Source organism: Dermacentor albipictus, chromosome 7, assembly GCF_038994185.2.
Source record: "Dermacentor albipictus isolate Rhodes 1998 colony chromosome 7, USDA_Dalb.pri_finalv2, whole genome shotgun sequence".
Taxonomy (NCBI): domain Eukaryota; kingdom Metazoa; phylum Arthropoda; class Arachnida; order Ixodida; family Ixodidae; genus Dermacentor; species Dermacentor albipictus.
The window spans coordinates 116,032,645-116,048,767 of record NC_091827.1 but is presented as its reverse complement, the minus strand read 5'-3'; the positions used below and the strand labels follow the sequence as shown (position 1 = coordinate 116,048,767).

At 46.5% G+C, this 16,123-nt stretch overlaps 1 protein-coding gene across 1 annotated transcript in view; it reads left to right on the top strand.

Annotated features, from left to right (window-relative positions):
* The window catches only part of LOC139047899 (ATP-binding cassette sub-family C member 2-like), a 179,515-nt gene that overhangs the window by 150,788 nt on the left and 12,604 nt on the right, over window positions 1–16,123 (top strand). The window contains exon 12 of the mRNA XM_070522076.1: window positions 11,757–11,920. Coding sequence (XP_070378177.1) covers window positions 11,757–11,920 — 164 coding nt within the window. The remainder of the gene's footprint in view (window positions 1–11,756; window positions 11,921–16,123) is intronic.

The following is a 16,123-nucleotide window of genomic DNA, read 5'->3' as shown; positions in this document are numbered from 1 at the left end:
GAACACTATGTATTAGATGTGTTTAGGACTGATTTCAGTGCCTCATGGTCAGTGTCAGTAGAAATTTTACGGTAGAAAACGCAATCATCGGCTAACAGTCTTACTCAGGACGTCATGCAGCTACGCAAATTATTAATATGAACTAGAAAAAGCAAAGGAGCAAGCACGCTCTCTTGTGGAACACCGTACGTAACTAGAATAAATTAGTAGTTGTAGTTGATATTTCTGAATTCAGTTCGATGTGACAAAAAATATTTTATTCATGCAATGACTTCAGCGTGAATGTTACGATATTTTAGTTTCAGTAGTGGCCTGTGGTAAGGAACATGGTGAAAAGCTTTTGAAAACTCTGCGAAGACGGCGTCAACAGGGTTGCCAGCATCAATCTCTAGAAGCAAATTATGAGTAAATCCACCTAGCTGTCCATCACATGAACATCTCTTGCGAAAGCTGTGCTGATATTTAAAGATTATGTTAGGCTCTTCTAGGTATGTTATGAGTGGCAAATGTTTGACATGTTCAAGTAGTTTGCAGGCGCTACTAGTTAACGAAATGGGCTGGTAGTTAAGCGATGATGCGCGATCGCCAGATTTAAAAACAGCTATGACCTTGGCTGTCTTCCACTCATGAGGAATTTGGCCCGATGGCACAAGTTTGCGAAAAAGCAGCACACAAGATTCCCGAAGTCCCTTGCGATGTACTTCTGAGTAACGTGTTGTTGAATCCAACGTGAGTAGATGCAGGCGATACCTTATGATTATAAAGTAATGGTACGATACCAGATTCGCTAACAATTATCTGCGTGTACCTATTTTGGGCATGAAGTGACGTCCTCGCGGGTGAATACAAATGGGAATGGATATCTGTGCACACTTTGACTCTGGTACAGTGGTGCCTGAGCGATCACTAAGTCTTACATTAGGATGACTGCTTGGGTTTATCACTTGCCAAAGCTTACGAGGGTTGTTAGTTAGCATAGAACATACGTCATGGTCGAAAAAGTGACCTCGAGTGGTTTTAAGCAGAGCCTGAGCCTGGTATTCCCTGTCGAACTGCTTGTATTTAAGCAATGATGATGAAAGCATCCAGTTTCCGGCTTGCCTGTAAAGTCACTTTTTTTTTTATTTAGGCGCCGCAGTTTCTTGTTGAACCACGTTGTAAAGCTGTTACCCCTAATTGTTATGCTCGGTATATACTTACTAATGAGGCCAGTAAACACATTTTCGAACGCGGTCCAGTTATGGTCGATTGTACGGGACAGGTATTCATAACGAACTTGGACTGAATAAAGAGATAATTGGGCGTTTATTTCATAAAAGCTAGTTCTCTTGTAGCATTTGACTTTCTTAGTAATAATTTTTCTGCTGGTAGGGTGATAAACTGTTACCAGGGATGACGTCATGATTGTAGAAACCAACTCAATGACTAATGTTGCTGCAAATATCAGGAACATTAGTCAGGAATAAATCTAGAATACTCGAGCATGTGGCAGTGTGCCGTGCCGGCTGCATGATAAGTGGAGATAATGAGAAATCTAAACATGAATGAAGCTATTGAGTTAGATTCCCTTTCACTTGCCGCGACAGATAGCGTTGCCCAGTTAATATGTGGGTAATTAAAGTAATTATTACTAATAATGAACAGTTTGGAAATCGGTTACAATCTTCACTCAAAATTCGAGAAAACTCTTCAGGAATAATACTGCCCATGTGTTGGGCGCAATAAAAAACACCCATAATAATGTCAGCACTGCTATCTTTTAACTACACCCACACGCACTCAAGGAACGTAGTTATCATAATGGGTAAACATGATAATTCTCTTTTCATTTCCATCAAAATACCACCGCTTCTGCGATTCGCTCTGTAGCAGCAGAAAAGATTGAACGAAGCCTGTGTGAGAAAAATGTCGTCTAGTACATTGCCTGTGCGCCACGTTTTCGTGAGCGCGATTACGACCCACAACACGAGTTGATGAGTGAGAAAAGTGGGACGGCCTTCGAGAGGCTGCTTCTTATATTTGTATAAAGGAAGCACAGTGGGTTATCATGAGTATGTTTATCGAGCGATGGCAGAGAAGGGTTAGTTGATTACGCTAAGGCAGGCGGATGATTGAAAAATTCGTCGTGGCTTCCCGAGGCTAAATTTTCTACTTGTGGTGCACTATTTTCAGATATGTTGAAACGAATTGCGCAGTTGGCATCTGTGTCCCAGACGTAAGCGTCATTTATTTACAAAAAGCTTGTTGAAGACAAGGCGAGGGCGATCACTCTCCCTCTTTATTGACTTCGAGAACTTCCAAAGTTTGCGACGCAATATCGCGAGCAGCAACGGAGTAGTTCCTTATTCTGAGGTTCGTATCCTCGAGCTTCCTGCCATTGCTTAGTAGAGTCGCAATTTCTTTTCCGTATGTGTCAATATATCGTATATATGCTTCAATTTCTTTTTCATATATGTCAGTGCGGTGGAATGTTTTGTTGGAAAGAGAAAAGAAAGGCACGCAACCTCCTAGTATATAAGCCTAGTTTACGACTTCGACGGTGCAAATTGGCACAGCGTTCATTCTTTAGTGGAACTCGTACTTTCGCAATGATTCTACAGGATGCCAAGAGACGGCAGCGGCTGCAACCTGATGCTCTCCTTTCGTGTGTTGCATACACTTCCTCACACAACAGTACGCCAGGAGTTAGCTTCGGTCAAGGGCCTTGGGTCATGCAACATTGGTGCGAATCACTTTCATTTAAGCTATATAGCAAACTGATAAAAATAAGAGGCCGCTCGTCATCGGCAGTGAAGCTGCTCCTAAATAGATGACCAAGCCATGGAGGGCCATTCTCTTCATATGCTGCTAGCTCAAATCAGAATAACTGTATTCAGATGCAGATGTCATGTTTGTTCTGACAGTGAAAGTAGCAATGTTTCATGCCCTTATAATAATTGAAAACTGAAAATGGCACCTTCTGAAATAATTTCTGCCATCAGGTCATCCGTACGAGAGCCTAGTATGGTCTGGAATTACCCTCGTTGTATTACAAGGCGTGCTAAGGACAGAAACAAGTACGATAACGTGAAGAACCCTGACAGACTACCTTTCCGCAAGCAACGGATTCAACTTATGCACTTAAGTGAAGTTTGCGCTTGCCTCGGAGAAGTTCATCTTGGCCCTCAGTTGTGACGTAATAGTGACGGTGAAGAGAGTAGCAAAACTGGGAATAACAAAACTAGCATTTTACTGGGCGAACTTGTGCCCTCAAAAACAGGCTACACTCAAAGAGTGGCACCAGTGGTGAACGCAGTCGGCGATCGTCCGAAATCTGTTCAGCCACTCAAATGCGTCGGTTTTTCAACATTTGTATGTCGTAGGTTACAGAGTAATCGCTGCTGCCCGCGTGTCTTCCAGAAAGTTCTACACTATTCGCGTTGCGCATGCATGAAATCAGATTGCACAAGGTTCGGTGACAACAGAACGCGAACACCAGGCCTTGCCAGGGATGTGGCTCCACCCATCGGCACAGTGAGGGAAGTTCACATGTAGTTCCGGACACTGCCACTATGCGGCTGCACCCATCCGCATCCGAGGACCGAAACCAGAACTAATCACGGATGCATCAGTAATAACATTTGTTAGGCGGTCAAAAGCAGTCACCCAGAAAATGTAAAGAACTTGTGACAATGCTTCCCTCTCAAAAAGCATCGTTTCGATGCTACAAACAGGACAACGAAAAACAAGGAGTCTTATTAAACAGAAGTAATAAAACAACAAAGCAAAGTTCAAAGTAAAACAATCACCAAAAAAAGCCCAAAGTTCAGCTACGCAAAGTACTAAAGTTCGTTAGCGCTGGTACAATGGCTTCAGTCGCTTAACACTGACTATTTCATGTCGTGAGCGATGCCTCTGTGATAGCAAAATACCGACTGGCACGACCTCATAGTCGAGTGCACGAATGCTCTGGATGATCCTGCAGGGTCCTCAATACCAGCGTAATAGTTTCTCACTGAGTCATCGTCGGCGTATCAGGGTCCAAACCCAAACATGGTCGCTGGGCTGATATTCCACGTAGCGTCGTCGAAGATTGTAGTGTCAGCTATCGCTGTCCATCCTCTGCTAATTTTTGATCTGCAGGCGAACGAGCTGCCGGGCATCTACGGCGCGCTGGAGATTGGTGGCAACGTCAAGATTCTTTTCATTGGTGACGTACACCATCATGGCATCGTAAGTCGTCGTCGGCTTCCTGCCGTAAACCAGCATGAACGGCGTTATCTGTGTGGTTTCTTGCACTGCCGAGTTGTAAGCAAAGGTTACATACGGCAGGACGGCTTCCCACGTCTTGTGTGCGACATCGACGTACATTGCTAGCATGTCGGCGAGAGACTTCTTCAGCCGCTCCGTAAGACCATTGGTCTGCGGGTGGTAGGCAGTTGGCCTCCTGTGTCTTGCCTGGCTGTATTGCAGAATGACTCTGGTCAGCTCTGCTGTAAAGGTCATTTGTCTGTCGGTGGTGAGAATTTCTGGGGCACCATGTCGCAACAGGATGCTCTTGACGAAAATTTCTACACTTCGGCTGCACTACCTTTCGGCAGAATTTAGTTTTGCGAAGCGGGTGAGGTAGTGTGTCACCATGACGATCCACTTATTTCCAGATGTTGACACTGGAAAGGATCCCAACAAATCCTTCCCGATCTGCTGAAATGGTCCGTCCCAGAAACGTTTCCGTCCCTAGAAAATCAGGGCTGCGAAAGGTCATCGGTAGAAGTGCTTTACATTATGACAGCTTGACCACCATCTTTACTCAGATCGAGGCGGTTGTGAACTCCCACCCACTCACGTTCATTCATTCGCACGTGGAGTAGCTTCTGCCCCTAACGCCATGGCATTTCTTAATTGGGCGCGAATAACAAGTTTGCCCAAGACTGGAGAAATGGTCTCCACCGAATCTACGAAGGCTGTGCTCACAAGAGGCTGGCAACACCGGATGACACTTGAAAATTCATTCTGGAGAAGATGGAGACAGGAATACCTACTAGAACTTCGCTCTGCTCCTGTTACCGCTCAGAGCAAAGAGAGAAGCATATGGGAAGGGGACATTGTCCTACTCAGGGAGGAGAAGGTTCCGCGACGGATGTGGAAGCTATGCCGGGTTGTCGAAACGTTCGCTGGAAGGGACGGCTGAGTTCTAGCATGGAAGAATTCTTTGCCAAACCGAAAGCCGCTGGCACGACCAGTCCAAACCCTCTACGAACTAGGGGAGGAATGAGCCGACGCTCATTGCGGGGGAGGTTGTTGAGAATTGTTAGCGATCGTCGCACGTTTCTTGCAACCGTGGTTGGGGGCCCAACCGGCACCTCGACCCACAACCTTATCCGTGCCCCGCGTTTTCGGCGGACCGCGTTCTGGGCGCAAATGGCCGGCGCCTCCGAGAACGACGAAGGCATCGGTGGGGCCAACGAACAATTTGGATTTGGTATTTTTCTTTTTGTCTTCCTCTTCTCGTAACTGCGATGTCTTTTGTAAAATAAACATTCAGTCTTAAAGAGAACCCCGACGAGTGAGAGTCGTTCCTTCGAGGCTCCTGCGTGCGCGGCCCCTGTACGCCGCCCGAAAGAGTCTCACGCAGTTTTGTAGTCGCACTCACGAAGTGACTTCCACAGCATTGGTCATAGCCTTAATTATTCCACACCGTGTTCGTGTCGGCTCATGCGATTTGAGAAAAAGGCAAGGGGCTGCCACCCACCGTTCACTTTTTGTTGCAGTACGGCTCCGACCACCGAGCCGGAGGCACATTTATGAACGACAACGGATAGCTCGGGTTGGGATGAGATAGCATTGTGGCATCGGCCAAAGCGTGCTTGATAGAGTTGAAGGCTTCATCTGCCGTGCTGCTCCAGGTCAGTGCAGTTGACGATTGTTTGCCGCAGAGCAAACGCTCGAGGTGTACCAGCAGCATAGCACAGTTTCTAATGAATCGGTGGTAGAAGTCTACCAGGCCTAGAAAGTGGTCCAGCTTAGTGATTGAATCTGGCTTAGGGACCTCCATGATGGCCTGCACTTTGTGAGGAAAAGGGCGGATGCCATTGTTATCCAAGCGATAGCCGAGAAAATCAAGTGATGGCACCCTGAACTCGCTCTTGGCAGTGTTGAAAACGATACCATTTGCTGATAGGCGCTCAAGAAGCTGATGGAGATGTTGGAGGTGCTCTCCGTGGGATGAGCTTGCCCCAAGCAAGTCGTCAACGTAGGCGAAAACCAACGGCAGGCCACGTGCGACTGTGCCCATGAACCGTTATGTCTGTACAGCCTATCGGAGACCGACTGACATTCTCAAGGAAGGAAGGAAAAAGTGGAGAAAGAAGGCAGGGAGCTTAACCAGTTTAGCTTAACCGGTTTGCTACCCTACACATGGGAGCGGGATGGGGTCGATGAAAGGTGGGGAGAAGAGATATAGAGCATTGTCAACTATTCAAAGAGGCCAAATGGGGTAGTAACTGCTGTTTTTGGAATTTCTTCTTCTGCTACAGGAATTTGGTGAAAGGCTCGCACCAAGTCAATTTTGGAAAATACTGTAGTGCCATCCAGTGCCGACGTTAAATCTTGGATGTTAGGCAATGGGTACGGATCTGGAATGGTTTTTTCATTCAGGGATCGGTACTCCCCACGCGGCCTCCAGTCACCTGATTTCTTGGGAACCAGGTGGAGCGGAGACGCCCAGCTACTGGACGATGATCGCATGATTCCAAGTTCCAGCATGTGTTCGAACTCTGGTCGGGTAATTTTGAGTTTCTCGGGGGCGAGTTGTCGTGGGCGAGCATATACAGGTGGACCAGTTGTTAGGATGTGATGACGTACTTCATGCTGTACTAGTTTTGTCCGGTCGGGTGGTTCTGTGAGGTTGGGAAACTTTTGAAGGAGGCAAGCAGAAGGATCACCGGCAACTGTTGTGATTGGAGCGACTATAGGCGAGTCACAGGAAATGACGCCATGAACAGAGAGCGACGTAGCAGTGTCCAGCAGGCGTCGGCGTTTCACATCGGCCAGTAGTCCATGGTGGTCCAGGAAATCAGCGCCAATAAGAGCACGGTGAACGTCAGTGACGAGGAAAACCCAACGGTATATGCGGCGTAGGCCAAGGTTCAGGGTGAGGGACCGCGACTTGTAAACAGGTACCCTGCTACCGTTAACCGCTTGAAGGTAGGAGGTTGGTGGTGTCGTTCTGTCGGAACATTTCGCAGGAATAATGCTGATCTCCGTCCCGGTGTTCATCAGGTACTGCTGTGTTGTGGTTCTGTCCATGCAAGGAATAGGCGACTTTTGCTTTGGCGCTGACTGGTTTTCGCCATTAAAGGTCGGCCAGCTGATTTCCCTGCCATGCGCAAGGACATAGGCAGAGGCGCGCCTTCTGCCCGAAGTGATGGTGATAAAAGCATACCCGTGGTGGCGTTTGAGATCGGGAGCGTTCTTCCCTTGTACGCCATGATCTACTCGAGCTGCGGTACCTTCCGTCATGGGGTGAAGCGCGCTGCCGCTCCGCAGCACAAGCTAATTGTTCAAGGCGATTGCAAAGCGCGTCGATGGGAAAAGTGGCGGAGGATGATGTTTGCGGCACTTAACTCACAGTGATGCTTGATGGCGTTACGTTGAACACCGCTGGCATCACCACCTCCATGACTTTGTCCGCCAAGCTGGTGTAGCGTAGAATGTTGACCGCTACTTGTTCCGCGCCGGAGAGATGAAGTGAGCACACTGGAGATCCGTAGACATTTCTTGATTTCATTTATTTGAACTTTGGTTAATCGAACATAAGCACTTACGCATTTCTACAATTCATAACTGCGACATCTCGGCAGCACTCGCTACGACCTCGTCCCTTGGTGTCTCCGGCAAGAACACTCCTGGGACCCTCGGGAAACGTCACACCATCCCGCCAGAGAGCAAAACAGAACACCAATACGAACTCTTCGTTGACCAGGGCCAATCAGGCTGCACAGATTCAAATTCTCACAGCCAATCGTGGGTGGACTTCGCCGAGCTTGAACTTGATGACAGCCGCTTGCCTGAAGAATTATGACCCAAAGAAAAGTAAAGATGCACAGAAAACTACGGAGACATCCGTTGGGCTTTGGACGAACTAGAAGGAAGAACTAGCGGCGTCTACAAAGAGAAAGCGCACAAAACAGTAGAGAAGCATCCCCAAGCTGTTTGGGAAATTAGGAGACGCCGCTTCTGTCACTAGTACGAAGGCGGGGGACAACGCGGTCGGCCGGCTGGACCCTCAGGCGGAACGGGTGGTGCCGCGCGTGAGATTCCCCCAACCGGCCTCCCCACTCGTGCGCGTAAAGACGTTTGGAGAGAAAAGCGGCAAGAAAGGAAGGAACACTGCCACACAGCACAGGCAACGAAAAAAACGTAAAGACAGCTACGCGACACTGGCAAGGCTGTTGAGGTCCATTACAGTGGTTGTACCGAGTACTATCTGAACGTTTACTAAAATGCGCTTCATGAATAGTTCCCACAGGAGGCGGTCATTGCTGACTGTTTTGTTGCCGCTCATTAGCTGTCGCATACGGCGAAGTAGCTGGCTTGGCCGGCAGTCTGCCAAGTCCTGCACGGAGAGCAACTGCTGTATGCGGGCTCGCTGCGATATGGTTGTGCGCTCGATAAGTGCAGCCTTAAAATCGCTGTATAGAGTGGTGGGAGGCGGTCCAGAAAGCAGTGCGTTGGCAACTTCTTCTGCAGCAGTAGGCGACAGTGCCGAAACAACTAGGTGGTACTTGCGTTGTTCCGTGCGAGCGCCAGAGAGAACAAATTGCGATTCCGCTTGTAGAAACCAAACTGCAGGGTTGTGGTCCCAGTATGATGGGAGCCAGATAGAAACCGCGGAGACGCCTTGTTGCTGGGTCGTGCCCGTAGGTTCAGTGTCTGGTCGCATCTCGCTGCTGTGCATGGCTCCACAATACCTTCGGCAATGCCGCGAAGTAAACTACGGGTCGCCACTTCGTAGAGCCGTGTTGGCTCTACGAAGTGGACACGATGGACACAAGATGGACACACGTCTTCTCGGTAATAAGGTATAGTTTATTCTGTTTAAAACAGAGAGAATTGAGAGGGCGCGCGAGGCGCGCCGGAAGTGGTGAGTACTTTAGAAAGAGAGGAGAAAAGAGGGAAAAGGTGCATACAGAAGTGCGGTGCGCGGGCCTAGTGCGAAAGGAAAGCAGCACACAAAGTAATCACAAAAGGGAGCTCGCGCACGACGTTCGGCACAGCGAGTCGGATCATGTGTCCAAGTGCCTGGTGTCCAGCACTCACGACGGCCCACTTACGGGAGGCCCGCGGAACGCCCCGTGGAGTTGTTTATTGCTGCGGGGCTGGTGCGCAGCTCGATCGCCGCGCCACTGCAAATCATTATGCTTCCCTGCTAGGGCCGCCACAATGAACAACGAAGCAGACTGATAACGAGAAACGCTGGTTCCAAGACGTAACCATAGCTCACAAGAACGGAAAAATGAAACAGTAGACGTGAAGACAGCATTAAATATATTTCTAGCAACCGTTCTCAGTAATCGTTAGCAAGAAAAAGCAGCTATGAAATATTTTATAAATTGTTTGAAGTTAGACGCCCCACACAAGTAAACAAAGTGCAGTCAATAAGTGGCAGAATAATGCAATGCAAAAGAAGAAGCAAATTAAAAGGGAGAACTTGTACAGCACAAAGAGCAGTGCTTTGCTGTTTGAGGCTAAGACTAATTGCAAAATTATAAACATATGGAGGCAAATATTCGCAACATGACGAGGCATATGTCTGCTGCAGCATACATTCGGTGACTACTCAGCGCATCTTAATGGAATGCGAATGTATTTAACCTGTTAGAGCCATCGTTAACGCGCTTCTTCCAGGACCACTTGGATTTAAAGTGTATGGAAGCATCAACCACTCAAGAGCAATGATAAGCAAGAGAGGTTTACAGCCATATATGCGAATACAAGGCAGCTATAGAAGCTTAAGGAAGAAGAAAAGATTAATAAAAGATTTTGAAAGAATATTAAGGCGATGTATGCAAAATACTTGAATGAGAGGCATGTAAAGCATACATGAATAACGCAATTAGGCAAGGTGACTATTCCTCAGCACCTTACTATAAAGGGGCCCTGAACCAGCACTTCTTATCGAGGTGTAGAAATTATTTTGAAAATAAAACTGCTATGTCAAAAATACTTCGCTGGAAAAAGTACTCCAATGCATTCAGTAGAAGAGGAATTAATGGCAATCAAACACGCGGTTTGCGGTGCTTCTGCTCCTTCAACACCCTTTACTGTGAAGGAGGAGCGGGGATTCTTCTTAACGCTTCGCCTACACAACACGCGCCAAAGGTAAGCCAAACGCTGTTGTCTTTGGCGAACCGCAGTGTGTCCAGGCGATGGACTCGCTGTAGCGGCTGTGGTATCTACGCTACGTAGAAGATCGCAGCTACATGCAACCATTGTGCGTATGAGCAGCGCTTATTTACGCACTGCAGTGCTTCATTGCGTGCTCGCGCTTCTACGTCCCAGTCAGACCGTGCTACGTGGTGCAGACCGGCTTTCTCTTTGACTAGCTTGGCCGACGGATAGTTGCCTCATCCAACTTGCGTATTTTTGATGCGCTATCAACAAGTCTGCCAAGACGTCTAACCAGGATCAGCCAGTTATGAGCGTGCACTGTCATGCGCGCGTGTGGTCTGACCTTAAGTTTCACGTGGTTCGAGGCTAGTTGAGTGTTCAAACCTAGTCAAAGTTAGCGGGACTCACCGGGTACAACACCAATAAGCATAGTGGCGAATCCTTAATTTTGAAGCGGGTGGCTGTGGCCGAGCGTTGCGCCAGCAGAGGATAGTCCGCTTGTTCCGGAAGTACGTAATTATTATCGAAGGTCGAAAGAAGATTTTCGCTTACTGAAACTGTTAATAAACTTCATGAAAAAGTATACACTGTAACGGTAGGAAGAAGCCCACAGATGATGACAGCCTTTTCTCTTGAAGTCCGTCCGCTACTGGCTAATTGCAGCCGCGTATGGGATCCCCGATATTACGAATTAAAGTGCCCAGAAAGGAGTGAAGAGGAGGTTTATGTTGCAAACACAGCGTTTGAGAGAAAGGTGAGTTCGCGCTCCGTTTTTGAGCTCCATACGTGGCGCACGACTGTGAAACTTGGCTGAGATATTCACAGCAGCGCATGCTATCCACAGAGTTTTTTTAGCAAGCTCAAGGGGTGGTTCAGGACTCTTTTAAAGGAGATGCCAATAAGACATCATTGCGTAGAGATTCTGCTTTCATCTCGTTTATGGAGGCTGTGTAACGGGAAGTATTTTAGAAGATTTCAACCATCACTTTTTTTAACTTCTATGTGCACTTTCTTTACGCCTTCAGGCGTAGGTAGCTCAGGGGTTAAGACAATTGACGCCAGCTAGCCATTTGTTCTCAGACCACGGCTTGTTGTGGTGGATGCGTCAATATTTCGTTCTGTGGCAGAACTTCACGTTGCGGTGCGCCCCGTCCCTGCCGGCCACGTTTCCGAAGGGACCTAATGAAATAACACGTATGGAACATTGGGCTGAGAATATTCTACAAAGTAGAATATACTCTGTAGAATATTCAGCTGGTCCAGATAGTTACCGAGCCTTATGACATCATCAGTATCATTTTGTGACAATAACTCAAATCAATTAGCTGTTCATTCACTTCGCACCGTTGCATGTACACTGCTTGTAAGACCGTTTGTGGCACTAGGATCCATGCCTGATGCGCGGCCCTTTGCGGGAAGTCCTGGATCCCACGTACGCCTGCTCCGACGAGGAAGTCAGGAGGGCGCTGGAGAAAGTCCACCTCACCGACCTCGCCGGGCAGCCCCAGAACATTTTCATGGAAGTGTGCGAAGGCGGCAGCAACCTCAGGTACGGAGCCACTTTGATATCTTCTCATGGGCGCCAAATATGTTGTTGGCACCTTCAGCGCTATTCTCAAAACCGTGTAGCTGGCACACAAAGGCCAATGCTCATATGTCAAGATTGGCAAATCAAAGTTACTTTCTTTGGCCGCTTAGGCACCTCCTGTAGTAGCTCAGTGGTAACGCTGTTGTGCTTTTGAGCAAGACGTCACGAGTTTTCATCCCGGCCGTGGACCCTGCATGATCATAGAGCGCAATGGAAAAAAAAAAGAGCAGCACACCATACAATTGCTGTACGCCAAGTAACGCTAGGTCGTCGAAATTATTCAGGAGTCCAACACTATGGTGTGATTCATAATGATGTCATAGTTTTCCCTCGTAGAACCCCTAAACTTAATTTATTTTTTGTGAGCAGCGTTGCCAGGACCGAGTGCCTGTTCAAGAGGAGCCAGTGCTATCTTTTGAGAAAAAATATGTCCGCCACATTGTCTTGTTCAGTATTTTTTTTTCATTGCTTTACTGCTATTTGTAGCAATTTGTTGCGTGGAGAGTTGAACAAGTGAAGCGATATGCTTTAACGCAGTTGGTGAATGAACTACGGGACAATGAATCGGGCTCATGATCGATAGAGGCAGGCCGCCAATTAGAAGAACAGAGGGGCAGCATGCGGTTTATCTTCCAAGTCGTGCACAGGTTTGCTCTAAGGAGTTCCCACAAGTCTTATTTTTCATCAGTGCAATAGGTTCCACGGAAATAGCGTGTGGTGTATAAAACAAATCCTCCTAATCGATAAAAAATCCACGAGAATATTGACCACATAAATTGCTGCCGCATGACAAAGAGCACGCTTCTAATTAGGCGATAATTAGAAAAGGTAGCCATCTAGCTGAAGAGCATTCAAGGTATTTTCGTTCATTTGTCGTGCTTCAACACCTGCTGCGCCTAACATCTTGCATGGTCAGAAAATGAAATAAAATGAAGCGTGCAGTGTTGAGTGGACCGCATAAAGTAAATAATGGTGAATGTTTCAGACAGCGTTTCGATGTGGGGTCTATTCCGTATTCCAGTTCACGGACTGGCTCAAATTTCACCAATTATCACTGTGCTGGGGAAAAAATTTAATTGAGCTGTTTTCTGTTTCGGAAGACAACAGGTGTATTGCATAAATGATGTTATTGCTGCTAGTTTTCGTTACAGTTAACAGGTTGCTCCAATATGTAGTGTGCTTAAGACCATGCGTTGTCTGCATCTGCGGTTCTTCTTTCGCGCATGTGGGAATCTGGTATTGCTTTGTTTGGGCTTTGTGAACACGAACGAGGAATGTAAGTGTGGGCAGCTAAATTAAAAGATTTCTGCCCAAGTGCTATGATAAACGCGGCTTTTGCCTTGGTTACCACACAGTGATTAATAAATCGCTAGCCGTTCTTTGTGACCTCCATGTGTACACCTGCCAAGAACAGCATCCAGTTTATATGCGTTAATTTATATGCCTTCGTTGACACGCTACGTAGCAAATAAGTTCATTTTCACGTTTGTTTCGTTCGTCAAAATTTTCTTTTCTTAAGTAGCATAAAAATATCGTGTACAGAGCAGTTCAAATAATTGCAACCTCGGCAAAGGCTAATAACAAGGCAGGAAAGTACCCAAAGTTTCAAACTTGTGCTGAACGCGGGACTGTTTAACGGCATTCTTTTCTTGCAGGTTTTGAAGCGTGAATTTCCCGATGAATCTTTAAGGCTATCTTACCTCCCTCATTAAAGTTGACGTGGGAAACATGTAGGCTAATGTAATCAATTTCCTACGATAACATTAACTCAATGGCTTGAATAAGAGGCGTCGTCAATTTGTTTTCGAATATTTCATACACGTTAAGTTGCAACTCTTGGCTGATGGAGCATCTTTTTTCCGTTCACAGAAACCAGTAAACCTTGAATATGTTTCGGACCTTATAGCCCCTGTATTAACGTTTGATTTGGGCGGTAATTAGCTCTACAGTTATAAAATATTGGCAACGCACCTTAATGCACCGTCATCTGAAACTCGCGCAACAATGCAAAAAAAAAACAGGCAAACACCCTCTTCTTATGTACATGAAACAATAAAAGATGGCACGTTAAAAGAAAGTAAATGAAAACTGCCTAGTGAAGTCAGCTAGTTGCATCCCCTTATGTGAATTATTGAATCTTTCAAGTATATGCGGTTCTTACATGTCCACAGGTAAGAAAGCGTGCGGAAGCATCCATGCCTTACATGTTTCTAATACCAGTTTCGTCATCACATTTATTGGCATGTGAACCCACATAACGATGTCCTCTGTGATTAATACCTTTTTTAAGTATAGAGGTACCGGGCTACTTGCAAGAACATATCACCTTGGCATTTTTAAAGAAAGTATGCACAATATGGTAATTTATTGAATAAAGAACCACAAGCTTCTCGTTTCTGATGACACACCCTTTGAAAGCATTACCTGCATACACGCAAAAAAAGAACAAATCTGTATTGCAAGGAAACTGTACTTCAAAAATGCCCGAACAAGCTCTAGATAACATAGCACACGTTATTACCCAGTCTGGCGTCTCACTTTCTGATAAGTCAGCTTAGAATGACATCGGAAACAAGGCTAGAATAAAGAACTACCCCAGATTGCACGTTGTGCTTCACATATCTAGCGAATTATACCCGCCAGTCAACATCCCCAAATCTTCAGCTAGTTTAAGATCAACACGGCATTGTCAGCACGTGGGTGAAACAATTACGCCATGCCTGAACACAAATTTTACATCTAGTGCAAAGAATAATCTCGTAATTATGGAGTGTGGCGGAGCGAATAGTATAAAATATCGCAGATGCTACACTTATGTCCAAGTCATTGTATGATATGAATTACTAACAGCACAGAAAAAAGACAACTCATCGAATACAGGCGTCGGGTACTGACCGGTCTTTCCAACTTTACCGTGCTAGAAGACCTCTACGGGAAAGAGCAAACGAACAAGTACCTTGAGAGAGTAGAGCTGCAGCCTGCGGCAGACATTCTTTGCCTCACGAGGTAGGTACTTCATCGTAAGATACTATGCCAGCGAGCATAAGCGATGCAAACATGACTTCTGCTCCTTCCAAAAACTCCACAGGAGCAACTGAACTTGAAACACAACAGGCCCATACCATGCAATAAGGAGGTGAACAATTACGCCAGGAGTATATGCAACTGCCCAACACACAGAGGAAGATGCTAATTATGAAAACACAAACAAACGGCAGGCGCATATATTAGCATGCTGATGTGACAATAACACTGTAACAGTAGTATGATGCTGCATGATATTAAACACCATTCAAATGGGGACCATTCCAAGACATCGTACACCCCGAAAAGCTTGACTGAAAGCAATCAAAGCAAGATTTTCAGTGCAGATTTGCAGGTTACAACATCCTGCATGCCTGCGTGGATTCACGAGAGCCTTCACGAGAGTCAGGGCCTGCACATCACACAATATTCTAGAAGCAGGAGATTGACACGTGAGTTACAAGCCCATTGGCAAGAAATTAAATTAAAAGATACATAGGCATGCAGATATTCTAGGACAAAAACTGGCTCATGAACCGGACATAAGCACTGAAAGTTGAACGAGCTGGCGTGTATTCGTTATTATTACAGCTAAGAAAATTGACAATGGACAAGAACGAAGTGCTATGTGCGTTCACATTGTTCTGGTCTATTGTCTTTATGTTGCGCTGCATTTAATGAATTCATGAGGCGGCATAGGAGAAGAATGTGCCCCCAACTAAGGCCCTAATTTCAAATCCAAATCTATGCAAACACACACATAGCTGTTGCAGCGGCGCATAACATGAAGCACTAGTAACAGGATGACACTATTGGCGGCGAGGAGTTATTGAGTCACCATCTGTCGGAAGCGCCTCCCTTGCGTAGTATGAGGGATCACGCAGCGCGCTGCTCATAGGTTAGGCTTACGGCGCACAATAAAAACACCACACGGCAGCCCTCCTCGACATTCATGTAGGTACTCTCAAAACGAGGGAAGTTTTTGACAGTCGATATAATATTCTTGGGCAAGCTGAAAGCACAGAATCGTTTACAGGCGCTAGCTCTTTACCGAATACGTACAGTGAACGCCACTGCGCGCTGTCGCAGTGATGGCGTCTCCCAAACCGGCTACTTGCGTGATAGGTAGGTAAACGCTGA